The 13066-nt window shown below is 37.5% G+C and overlaps 1 protein-coding gene across 1 annotated transcript in view; it reads left to right on the top strand.

Moving 5' to 3' along the window:
• Positions 1 to 10595, top strand: part of MED17 (mediator complex subunit 17) — a 29400-nt gene extending 18805 nt beyond the window's left edge. Inside the window, exons 9-12 of the mRNA XM_001368738.5 lie at positions 2881 to 3018; positions 4969 to 5086; positions 8138 to 8297; positions 10100 to 10595. Of these exons, the coding sequence (XP_001368775.2) occupies positions 2881 to 3018; positions 4969 to 5086; positions 8138 to 8297; positions 10100 to 10308 (625 nt within the window). The 3' untranslated portion in view covers positions 10309 to 10595. The remainder of the gene's footprint in view (positions 1 to 2880; positions 3019 to 4968; positions 5087 to 8137; positions 8298 to 10099) is intronic.
• The last annotated feature ends 2471 nt before the right edge of the window (positions 10596 to 13066 follow it).

Raw genomic sequence — 13066 nt, 5'->3', positions numbered from 1 at the left:
ATATGTCCCTTTATTCCTCAATCGTGTATCCATTTAGATCTTATTTTGATAAATGGTATAAGGTATTGGTCTGTATGTACCAATTTTCCCAACAATTTTTACCAAATAGTGAATTTTTATCACCAAAACTTAGATCTATACTTTTGTCAAATGCAAGATTTTTATAATCTTTTATTAATCTTTGTTGTATGTCTGCTTTGTTCCTCTGATCTACCTTTCCATTTCTTTACTAGTACCGAATATTTTTGGTAATTACTGCTTTGTAATACTGTTCAAAATGTGGAACTCCTAGATTGCCTCCCTACATCTTTTTTCCCATTAATTCCTTTGATATTTTTGAGTTTTTATTCTTCCAAATGAATTTTGTTATTTTTTCTAACTTAGTAAAATGAATTTTTGTTTTTTTTTAAATAGATTAGTTTAAATTGTCATTCTTTTTCTGGATTTTTAAAATTTCTATTATGTCTTTCATGATTTGACCTCTCATCTTCCACTATTTTTGGTTTAGGTGTGCTCTGGTTTAACACAAAAGAAGGTAATATTGTCTGTTTGGTTTTCAAAACCTTTCCTGATAATGTCCATTTTGTTGCCCTTTTTTTCCCCCAGATTTACATATTGACCTGAAATCTCAAATTTCTCAGTTCCTTTCAAGGTCTAGCTCAAATGCTATTTTCTTGATCCCTCTGCTTGTTACTGTTTCTTCCTCTTCCCTGAAATTACTTTACTTGTTCACTTGACTTTGTATCAGTTTTATTTTTAATTGAGCCTAAGCCCTTGAAGGGAAGGGGCTATTTCCTTTTTTCGTTTTTTCCACTGTGCCTTTCACATAATAAGCACTTGCCAAAGGCTTTTGAATTGAATTGATGTTAGCATCTTATGTTCTGCTAGGGGCCTAGCAACTAAATGAAGTGGGCACATTAAGAAAGTTCTTAGCACTTTGCATTTATGTACCTATTGTTATGAAGGCATTAATAAGAACTTCTCAAATTGCTGATTCCACCTGAATATTTTTTCTCTGAAATGAGTTGGGTAGGAGTACGTATCCTTTGCCCCATTTAAATTTGTAGTTGTTATTACAGTCTTGGAAAGGCATAGTGCTTTGGAAGGAGAAAGGTTAATTCTGATAGTTTCCTTGTAATCCTAAGGGTATTGGAAGAAGCAAGACTTTCATATGTGAGAGGAACAATATCAAGAACAGGAATAAAGGATACAAGACTAAAGCAGAAGTATTGTTAGCAAATAAGTCTCAGAACCTTTTCCCCTATCTCCAAATCCCAGTACATGATCCATTCTCAGGTTTCCATTCTGCGTTTCCCTTGTTCTTTTTGATTTCTGCTTTTACTTCCCGTAGCTAGGATCAGACAAATCATAAACTGAGTCTTTAAGATTTTGATTTTAATGTACCTGGCTGATTAATGTCTTTAGATATATTTTAGCTTAGTGGTTGTGTACATGGTTCCTTTTCTAGCCAATGCTGGAATATCAGAGGATATATGTAAAACTGAATTAATCATCTCCCACTAAACTCACTTGTCTTCCCTAATTCTCCTGTGTCTTAATGGCACTATTATTGTCCTAATCAACACTCATAACTTCTTAGTTATTTTTGACTTCTCTTTTTTATTTCACTCATTAAGTCAGTGAGACCAGTTAATTCTGTTTTCATATCTCCTGGTTCATTCCTTTCTAACTAGTCTGGTGCCATCCTAGTTTAGGTCTTTTTCCACTTTGTTTATTATGATAACTTTCTAATAGGTCTCTCTAACTCCAAGGCTCTTTTCCACCTCTAATCTAACCAGCATACTATTGCCAGATTAATGTGCCTAAATACTATTCTGACCATGTCATTCAATTGATCATTACTACTACCAGGTAAGTCAGGTTCATAGTCTGGCATTCAAAGCCCTCCATAACTTAATCCGAACCTATTTTTCCAGGTTTATTTCATTTGTTAGACCAGAAAACTGTACTCTTAAGTTCTTTCCCATCTTTCAGCTTTACTCAAGTTGTTTCCTATATATTCTCTTTTCCCATCTCTGTCTACAAATAACCTAGCTATTTTTCTAGCTCTTTCTCTAATACATACACTTTCTCCCTGAAGCCCTTCTTGATTCCTCCAAGCTGCAAGTGATCACTCCCTAATCTGAGTGCATAGCACTTTGTGCTTTAGGGAATTAAATTCTCTTGTATATTAGTTTTGTTTTTGTTCATGTCTTATCAACACTGCTCAGTTTTAGTTAAGTCTTTTGATTACAAAGTCCTTTGATTGGTTTTTATTTATTTATTTTTTCCAAATGTCTAGCACACCCTAGTTACTTTAGATAATGGGCAATTAAGTATTTGCTGAAAGGATGACTAAAGATGAAGCTTTTTTTTTTTTAAATTAAAACCCTTACCTTCCATCTTGGAGTCAATACTGTGTATTGGTTCCAAGGCAGAAGAGTGGTAAAGGCTAGGCAATGGGTGTTAAGTGACTTGCCCAAGGTCACACAGCTGGGAAGTGTTTGAGTCCAGATTTGAACCTAGGACCTCCCATCTCTAGGCCTGGCTCTCAATCCACTGAGATACCCAGCTGCCCCCTAAAGATGAAGCTTTTAAAATCTCTAACTCTTAACTTATTTTGAATAGAGCAAATAACAACAATGTCCCTCTGATAATTTAAGAAATACTTTTGGAATTTATGATCATTCTATTATAAGAAGGAAGATTTTCTCAAAATTGAATCTTGTTTTGGTCTAGATGTGTCTGTGTTATAATTATTGTTAACTTGAAACACCAAAATAAAACAGTTCTTGATGTCACTTAATATAAAAACATAAATGAAATATAAACCTATTTGAGGTGATGATTTAAAGATTTTTTTAATCTTTTGTTTAAAAGAACTGCACAGACTCTTGACACTTTAGCAAGTCGTATTGAGGATCCTCAGATACAAGCTCATTGGTCAAACATAAATGATGTTTATGAATCCAGTGTGAAAGTTTTAATAACATCTCAAGGCTATGAACAAATATGCAAGTAAGTATTATATGATAATATTCTACATTTGTTGAATTGCTTTTATGTATTGATAAGTAGTTTTTTGTCTATTGGAAGGATTTGACTTTAGGTAAATTAACACCTAGCGTAACTAGGATATTTCTTTGATGAATGTTAGAATATTTGCAGGGATCGAGATGAGGTTGTTCCAATAAGCACTTTTTTTTTTAAGTTTATTGATGCTTTGTAGGTACTTAAAAAAAAATTTCATAGTTCTCCCTTCCATTTTCCTTCTCTGAACTTTACATACTATTACCCCTTTATAACAAAGTTAAACAGTTAAGTTAACTTATCTACACAGTGACAAGGCAAAGTAGCAAATGTATCAATCTACACCTGTGATCCCCTGCCATTCTGCCACTAAGAAGAAAATGTGCTTTACATTCTCTTGAAGTTAAGATTAGTCTTTGTATTGAATCTGAAATAGGTTGCTTTTTAATGCTGCTTACATTTACTATATTCGAGTCACATATTGTTCTACTTTCTTCACTTTTTATCCATTTTTACAAGTCTTTCCAGGTTTCTTGTGGATTCTTCATATTCATTATTTCTAATGCTGTAGTAGTATTACATTAAATTCATATGCCACAATTTGGTAAACCCTCCCCTAATCACTAGGAACCCGTTTTGCTTCTAGATTTTTGCTGTTAGAATAAGTGCCTCTATGGAGATTTAGATATACCTATCTATCTTTCTATCTATTATACCTACTTTTCTTTTTGTATGTAACCCTCTAAATTTATATGGCCTGTAATGGTATTTTTGTATCAAAGGACATGAATAATTTAGTGACTTCTGACTTTTCTCATATAAATTATTTTCCAAAACAGTTATAGCAATTCAGAGAGTCTCCAAGAGTATATTAATGTACCTATGTTTCCTCAGACCCTCCAACATGGTTTTTATTTTTTATTATTATTCAGAGGGAGAATGTTTGACATACTCAATTCAGAGATGACTTTAGGACTGGGAAGGTCTCCACTGTGCCTCCCCACTGCTCTATTCTTACTCCTTCCCCTAAGCTGAGCAGTCAGGCCATACCCCTCCCTTTCTCTCACCCCTGTCTGGGACTAGGGGCTTCAGGGGAAGGGGGTGAGGGGTGGGAGTGGTGGTCTCCTCTCCCAACACCAGGGCCAGCCCCGCCCCCTAAAAAATCTACACTTTATTCCTTCCCTACCTGTCACCAGTCTGGGGGGGGTGGCCCTGCCCTCTGAAAGGCTAACTGTGCTCCTGCCTCTTGTTCCCACCCCCATGTGTGTTGTAGCCCCATAGGCAGGTGGGGGTCTCATGGCCCCAGGAGGTGGTATTCCCTTGCCCCCTGTAGATAGGACCTGCCTGGGTGCTGGCCTTGCCCCAAAGTGCAGAGTGGGGGGCACTGTGTCTTTGTGCCACCCACCTCCCTTCCCCCCAGCCTTGCCCCACCTCACTTCCCCTCAGCCTTGCCCCACCTTCCAGGCCCATCAAAGCCTAACAGCAGCCTCTGGAGTGGTTGGGTCCCCATGACTGTAGGAAGTGGCTTCCTCAGGCTTGAGCTAGCTGGGAGCTCAGCCGCCCCTCCCGTCCAATGCAGTATGTACACAGTGAGGGGGGTGGGGCATGGCATGGCATGGCATGGAATCTCTAAAAGATTCCCATCACTGCTCTATAGTAGGGTTTTAGACTTTATTCAATTCAAACTACTCTTTTCAGTGCTAAGATTAGCCTCTTAATTGCCAAATCTAGTGGTCTTATTTATTCCTTATGCTTTTTGACCTCTCTACAACCTTTGACACCATAATTTACCCATTTCTTCTGGATACTGATTTTTAAATGTCTTAATAATTAAAATTTAATACAAGTAAAGCTTGTAAAGCTTTTCTAAAGAGATTGCCTAAATTATGTATAGTTTAGGTTTGAACATTTCTTATTTGTGTGTTATCTCCTATAAAGGTCCATTCAGCTGCAGTTGAATATTGGAGTTGAACAGATCAGAGTTGTGCACAGAGATGGACGAGTAATTACATTGTCCCATCAAGAACAAGAGTTACAGGATTTTCTTCTGTCTCAGGTACTATATGTACAATGAAGCTAGCTTTTTTGTTTTTTTATTTTTGAAACTCAGACACCATCTCCATTGCTAGATTTCTTTCTGTTTCTATACATTTTACAGACTAGATCATAACTACCAGGATTAGAATTTAAAATGCAACAGATGACTTTAAATAATAGCAGGCAAACATTTATATTGTTGTTTGCTGAACATTGTGCTAAGCATTTAGGTTCAAAATTTAGGTAAGACACTATGCTTGCTCTAATGAAACTTGTAGTCTAGAAAAAAGAATAATATAGTAGGACCTTATTTTATGCAAAGTTGACACACATGAATTCAGTATACATGATTGGCAATTGAAAAAATAAAGACAGAAAAATAAAAATTTTTAATTGTGAGCTAAGTCTTAGCCATTTTCCCAAGTGGAATAAAGTCTCCAAGCAGTTTGCCCAGTGATGGCCATTCTCACTCTGAGAAGCATCAGTGTGAGTCATTACATTGTTTTACTCCAGACATTGGCTCCCACGTCAGTCTTTGTCTGGAATTCTTGCTTGTACCACGTAATGTCCTTCTCAGAGCAGTGCTTCTTTGTTTCATTAACTCTATGTAATTACTAATAATGGTCTCAAAGCACAAGAGTAGTAAAGTACCTCTAGATAAACCTAAGTAAAAGTGTAAAGTGGCCAAGTATTTTCAGATAAGAAATAAGTAATAAGGTCTCCATTATATACAATTTTCAACTACATGAAGGGTCTTAGATTGTATTGGTCATGTGAAATAAGGTCCTACTGTATGCCTACTGTATAACCCTGTTGGCAAACCTATGGCATGTGTGCCAGAGGAAGCTGTGCGCCCAAGGACATTTTTACTATTACCTGCCTCTCTGCCCAGCAGCCCAATGGGAGCATTTCCTCCCTCCCCTGCCTGGGGTAAAGCAGGTGACTCATATGTGGTTTGAGGGTTGCAGTTTGGGCACTCAGTTTCTAAAAGGTTCACCATCACTGCCTTATAACATAGTAAATGCATTTAGAGAACTTCAAAGTTCTTGTGGGGACAGAGTGGGGAGTGTTACCAACCAGAGGAAATAGGGAAAGCTTCCTAGAGGATATAGTTTTTCATTTAGCTTTTAATGAATGAGCAGAGAATACAGAAAATAAAAATAAAGAGGAAGACCATTTTAATAATAAGGAATAGCCTAATCAAAGGTGCAGATGTAGATGTACATGTTTGGAAAGCAGTGTAAAAGGCAGAAGGGAGCTACTGAAGATTTTCTAGCAGTGCCATAACCAGATATGTATTTGAGAAATTATTTTGGTAGTAGCATGAAGGGATGGCCTGGAGTGGGGAAAAAGTGGTAAGACTTATAAGGTTATTGTAGTATAAGTAGGTCCTGAACTACAGTTGGGGTAATGGGAATAGAAAGAAATAGAGAACAGAGTGGGGATATATAGCAGATTTGGAACAAACATGATCTAATTCCTGATAGGATATAAGAGTTGAGGCAAAGGAAAGAGTTAGGAAGGTCTTGTCAATATGAGAAATATGGTCAGTTGTATTCCCACAGAAAGAAACAGTGAGATCAGGACTAGATTTGGGGGAAAGATGATGAATTTAGTTTTCTATCTATCAATATAGTTTGAAATAATCTACATGGACATGTGCTGTAGAGAATTAGAGATGATGATTTGGAGCTAAAAACCTTAGTTGGTTAGGGCTGAAAATGTGGGTTTGGGAATCATCTGCATAGAGGTGATAGTTAAACAAGGGAAGTGAGTGAAATCACTCAGGGAGAAGAGTAAAGGTAAATAGTAAAGGACTGACTCTTGAAAAATAAACATTAGGAAGTGAAGAGGGCGATAAGATAGGAATGATTATAGAGGCAGGCAGAGAACCTGGAGTTTCTGAAACTGAAGGAAGAAGAATATAGGAGTATTAGAATCTGAGGCCTCAAGAAAGGTAGGGACTGAGAGAAGTGTCATTATGGTGATTTGAAAGGTTATTGGTAATACCTGAAAGAGTGGTTTCAGGAAACAGATAGGAGCACAAGTTCATTTGCAAGGAATTGAGGAGAGAAGGAAATTACTAAATATTGGCATCAAGTAACAACTATTTCAAGAAATTTAGCAATAAATGATGAGTAGGATCGATTAGAATTATATCTGGATAAGATAAAATTGATGAATGGAAGTTTTTTAGGATTATGTGCTATCAGTATGTGAGATGGGAGTGGAATAATTTTTTTAAGAATTCACTTTGGGTTGGGAAGAGGAAATAAAAGATAATTCAAGAAATGTATGAGAATTAAAGATAGCATCATCAAATATATGGAGTCCCAGAGAAACAAGAGCTTGAATTTTTTTCAGTTTCTTGTTTATATATAACATCTATCCAATCCAAAAAACATCAAGTGTCTACTATATGTAGGTGCTGTGCTAATAAACACTGGGGATACAATTAATAAGAAGTCCTGTCTTCAAGGAGTTCACAATCTGTTGGTACATGGGGCTGGAGGGTAGATTTGGTAGTATCTGGTATCTTATTTTGAGGAGTTGAAACCAGGCAAAATAGCAGATGCATAGTGGAGTGATAAAAAGTGGTTTCTGCCCTCTTAATGAAAGGCATTTGGAGGAGTTTAGTACTCTATCCTCCAGCCCTCCCAGTAGAGCTGAGAGGAGGCTAAGGGAAGTAGTGTCAGTCAATCCTTGAGTTGGCAGCATGGTGATGAGTGTATCCTGGGAAAGGGCATCTTATGCAGTGGAGTTGACCAGGAGCAAATAACAGATACAAAGTAGAGTGGAGGATGATATATAACATCCTTATTTTGGACTCAGTGAATTTGCTTGTTCAGTGTTTAATCACAGGTACTTTATATCTGTCCTCATCAGTGTCCATCTTCAATTTTGGATTCCTAGAAACAAAGCCCTTTTATATTGAATTCCAGAAACAAGAGCCTTTTGCATTATCTCGATTTGGGTAATGCCTAGCAAGTAAATGGTTTTTTGAAGCCTAAAGTAAAAATAAATTGAACCCAGTTATTACTCACTTCCTTCTTCCCTCTCTCCCTTACAGATGTCCCAGCATCAGGTGCATGCAGTTCAGCAACTAGCCAAGGTGATGGGTTGGCAAGTCCTTAGTTTTAGTAATCATGCGGGGCTTGGACCAGTGGAAAGTATTGGCAATGCGTCAACCATAACTGTGGCATCACCGAGTGGTGACTATGCTATTTCAGGTAATAATTAAATTATTAGAACTGACTTTAGGTAAAAGCCTAAATTTGTTATATTGCTGAACATTTCTTAATTAGTACTGTATTTCTCTAGTCTAATATTTATGTTGAAATCAATTATGGTTATTTATTAGTCAGATCATTAATAATTTTCTTTCAAAACAGCAATATAATGTTCTAGCCTATGCTATTTATAAAAATCTTTTTTTGGGGGGGGCAGAGTATAGTAAATTTAATCAGCATTGTATCTTTCACTGCAGTGGTGGTCATTTCCAAGGCTAAATGTTTCACTTTAAAGTTTGTATTGCTGGATATGTACAGAGCAATGTGAATTCCAAGCCCATCCGTGAAAATGGAGTTAAGTTGCTCACTTTTTAGGGCAGTTTTAACTTTACATCACATTTCCAGTTTCTGCATTAGTGATGTAAAAGATTATCAGGATATGTGCCTATTATTGTTTTTCATTTAATTCTTTAATGATATGAATTTTTAAATGCCCCCTCCATTCTCTGAACATAGGGTGAAACCTTACTAAGGTTATAAACACTAAAACACTTTCCAAGAGTATCAAGTTTCATTATGTAGCTACTACAAATACCATCACCTTTATAAAGCCAGGCCTCTTAAGGCCATGCTTTTGCTTTTACAATTTTTAAGACAGTATATTCAGTTTTGACATAATGATTTTCTTTTACATTTTATACTCTTATTTGTAACTGCCAAAATGTGGTTTGCCAAGACTGTGAATTGCCAAAACTGTAAAGGTTTCAGCCAAACTGTAAAGATAATTTTTAGTGTCTTGATTTAAAATCTAAAATAAGTGGTCGCCGTGGGAAAATTCCCAAATATGAAAATACCCAAGTCAGCTGGGTTTTATGGAGATTTTAATGAATACAAATGAAGGAATTAAGGGAAAGAGAGAGAGAGAGAGAAAGAGAAAATAGTAGAAAGTGCCTAGGCCTGAGCCTAAGGGAGAGTGAGTCAGTCTTTATCACTCACCACAAGATCATCTTCAAGCAAGCTCCAGTCTTCCACTGAACTCCTGAACTCCTCAACTGAGTTCAATCCTTCTCCTTTTAAAGAAATTTTCTCTTATGTCACCTCCCCTAAATTTTCACATCTACCAATCATAGTAGATGCTTTTTCCCAGGACTGCCCATTCTTAGTTTTCATCACTCTTTTGTTATCACCTTCTCTGGGTAGATTATATCTTCTGAGTACTTCACACCTCTTTTGTTAAGCTTGCCTTTTGTAAGTTGCTTGACCTTTTAGTGATTAATTTAACCGTTATAGGTATTTAGCACCTTTTTGTATTAGATCTAAAAATAGACCTAGCTTAAGGTTCTAGTTTTACTATAAGTATGAATTAGGGACTTTTCATTGTTCAATCATTAGATTGCAACTTTATCTTCCCCTAAGGCACTGTCTGAGTAGGGTGGAGTAATTTTAAAAGTTCTCAATACATTCCTGACCAAGTACCTCCATTGTTAAAAATGGGGAATAGCTTAATCAAATCTCCTGAAGTAGAGTCTGAGCAGTTTTAAGATTCACATATTGAACCCTTAACTCTAGCTTTTCCTATAATAATTCTATATTGTTTAGATTGTTACTATAAGCTTTTTTCAGTTGGTGGTTTATTTAAAAATATATAGAAAATCTAACTTTTATTGGCTAGTTTGGTTATTATTGTACACTTTTTATAGTACTTAAGTAGGAACACTACCTCTGTAAACCGATGATCATGTTTATAATATAGAAAATATTGCTACTGCTGATAGTCTCATACACATTGTTTATGTCCACAGTACGTAATGGCCCTGAAAGTGGCAGCAAGGTGATGGTACAGTTTCCTCGAAGTCAGTGCAAGGACCTCCCCAAAAGTGATGTGCTGCAGGATGGAAAGTGGAACCATCTTCGAGGACCATTCAGAGAAGTTCAGTGGAATAAGATGGAAGGCCGAAACTTTGTATATAAAATGGAGCTGCTTATGTCTGCACTCACTCCTTGTTCATAGAGTGGCTTTTTCCTAGAATGTTATTTTTTGCTTGGGTTATTTGTAGTTTTGACTACAAGCTAATGAAGGGAAGTCTCCACATGAAGCATTGTTTTTAAAATAAAATAATTGGTGAATTTTCATAACATTTTTAAGTTGAAAGGCACTTCATAAGTGTACTTTGAAATGTGTAATATGTTCATAAAGCACTGTGATGTGACATCGGTGGTTTTTTTAAGTTTTTTTTTTAAATTACAGAATGTCTCTTTTTTTATATATATAAACCTGATTAAAAATACAACTTGTAACTTTGGTTATGCTTTTTTCCTAAACTTAATTTTAGTCTTTGCTTCCTATCAAACACACAATTATAATACCTGCCTTCGAACCCTCAAGTGCTTTCTCAGATCCTGGGAAGCTTTTCTCTTGCCTTAATGACTTTGCTCAGGTTAACATGGTCTAGAAAACTAAGAAAAAAAATGAAAGAGGTTGAAATATAAATGTAATTCCAAATGATTGTATGGTAAAAAAAGTATTGTGACACAGTTTTATTCCAAGATTAAGCTCTACTGAAAGTCACAAGAAGTGTCTGCTCAAGGGACAAATAAGTGAGTGAGTGGATAGAGAGTCAGCCTGGAATAGGAAGGACCTGGATTCAAATTTGGCCTTAGACACTACCTAGTCATGTGACCCTGGGCAAGTCACTTAACCCCAATTGCCTTTTTTTCTTAGTTCTTCTGCCTTGCCATTCTTCTGCCATAAAACAGATACTTTTATTGATCCTAATACTGAAAGTAAGGATCTTTAAAAAACATTCTGCTATATGTGTGGAAAAGTCATCATCCTCCAGAGAAGGGCTGGAAGCAAAGGGCCATTGTGGTGTCCACACTAGTGTAAAAATAAGACTTGAATCCAGGACTTCAATCCCCAGAATTCCTTGCTCCACTTCCCCAGAATGCTTTGTAATATCACTGAATTCTCACCTGGGCCGAGATTGAGAAGGGGTATTTAACCTGAATGGAAAGGCTTTTGCGGCTTTTTTTCCTGTTTCCACTTGCAAGCAGACTCGGCTCTTTTCATAATGTAGGTGAGGTTGTCTAAGCCCTGGGCCTAGACACGTGCTTTCTTATCCTGTATTTTCTTTAATCCTTAATTTTCAATAAACCTCATAAAATGTAATACTCCTTGCAGAGAGAAACTAATTTCTACCCTACCTGCCTCAGTTTCCCCAAAATTTTAACTCTTACACTAGTGACCCCACTGATGCTTCCTCACAGGCCCCATTTAGCCCTCCAGAGTCTGGCCGACTCAAAGCAGCTTGTGTGGGCTGGGGAAGGAGAGTGGAGAAGGATGATAGCCAGGGATGCCTTCATGAACAATTCCGAATAAGGGGCCCCACTCTGTACTTGAGATGATGTGGTGGCAGGAGCTTGTCCCACAGAAGTTACCAGAGACCGGGGCAGGCTGGCATTCGAGGTTGGGGAAACACAGAGCTCCTTAGGTTACAAGAGGCCCAAACCAGCTTTTGCTATCACTACCTTCTCATCCACAGGAGCTGAAGAAGTCTCCTTAGGGCTTGCTTGGGTTCAGCTGAAACTCAAAACTGCAGACAGTCTTCAAGAGACACCGGAGACCACTGACTTCTAGGCTGTCCCTGCCTGGGAACCCCCTACAGCACATACCTGGCAACCTGACAAATGCTTACACCCACAACTTTGGCTTGAAGACTTTTTACCTCTGGAGGAGGCACTCCACTTCTTTTTTTAAACACTACACTTTAGGCTAGAATCAATATTAAGTATTGGTTCCAAGGCAGAAGAATGGTAAGAGCTAGGCAATTGGAGATAAGTGACTTGCCTAGGGACACACAGCTAGGGAGTGTCTCGGGCCAAATTTGAACCCAGGACTTCCTATTTCTAGACCTGGCTATCCATTGAAACGCCTAGTCATCCCAATCATTCTACTTTTAAATAGCTCTTAGAATCATTAGAAAATTTTCCCTTACATCAAGACTAAATTTGCCCCTTTGCAACTTTGTCTTCCATTTTTCCTTATTCTTATTAGGCATTTAGATGTGACTACATTATCTAGTCACTACAGTGACTCGACACCTGGACTTGGAATCAGAGGGACCCGAGTTCATATCTTGTTCAAATGCTTACTAGCTGTGTGATATTGGGCAAGTCACTTGACCTCTCAGCCTCATTTTTTTTTTAATCTGTAAAATGGAGATAATAATGGCATTTTATTTTCACAGGGTTCTGTGAGGAGCAGCCGTGTCTTTCTGTCTCTCTCGACCCTTTTCCAGAGATTCCAACTGTATAAAGATGGCTTTCATCCCCCATCCATTCTATATCCTCAGTTCTTTTAGATCCTTGTATGGCATGATCACAAGGCCCTTCACTTCACTGGTTGTTCTTTGGATGCACCTGAACACAGGTATGGGTTGACTCAGAGCACAGCACAGATTTACCTCAGTAGGCTTGGACACAAGACCTTTCCACAGCCTAAAGCTGGAACTTAGTACAAAATCCAGGTCTGACTTATCCTGTATTTCCACACTTGGCTGATCCTAGCCAAATGGTGGAGGAAAGAAGCTGCTGTTGGGTATTTTCTTTGTGAGGGTCTAAAACAGGAATCTCTATCACCAGCAAGACTTTCCTTTGTCCTAATTGTCTCCCCTTTTCCTTCATATCCACCTTTGTACTTCTCTGGCCCCAAACTGTAACCACTAGGAGCAAGGTTGACTTTTTTCTTTTCTGATATTTCCCCCCTTTGT

This window comes from Monodelphis domestica, chromosome 4 (genome assembly GCF_027887165.1).
Source record: "Monodelphis domestica isolate mMonDom1 chromosome 4, mMonDom1.pri, whole genome shotgun sequence".
Taxonomy (NCBI): domain Eukaryota; kingdom Metazoa; phylum Chordata; class Mammalia; order Didelphimorphia; family Didelphidae; genus Monodelphis; species Monodelphis domestica.
This window is presented reverse-complemented; position numbering and strand designations above follow the sequence as displayed.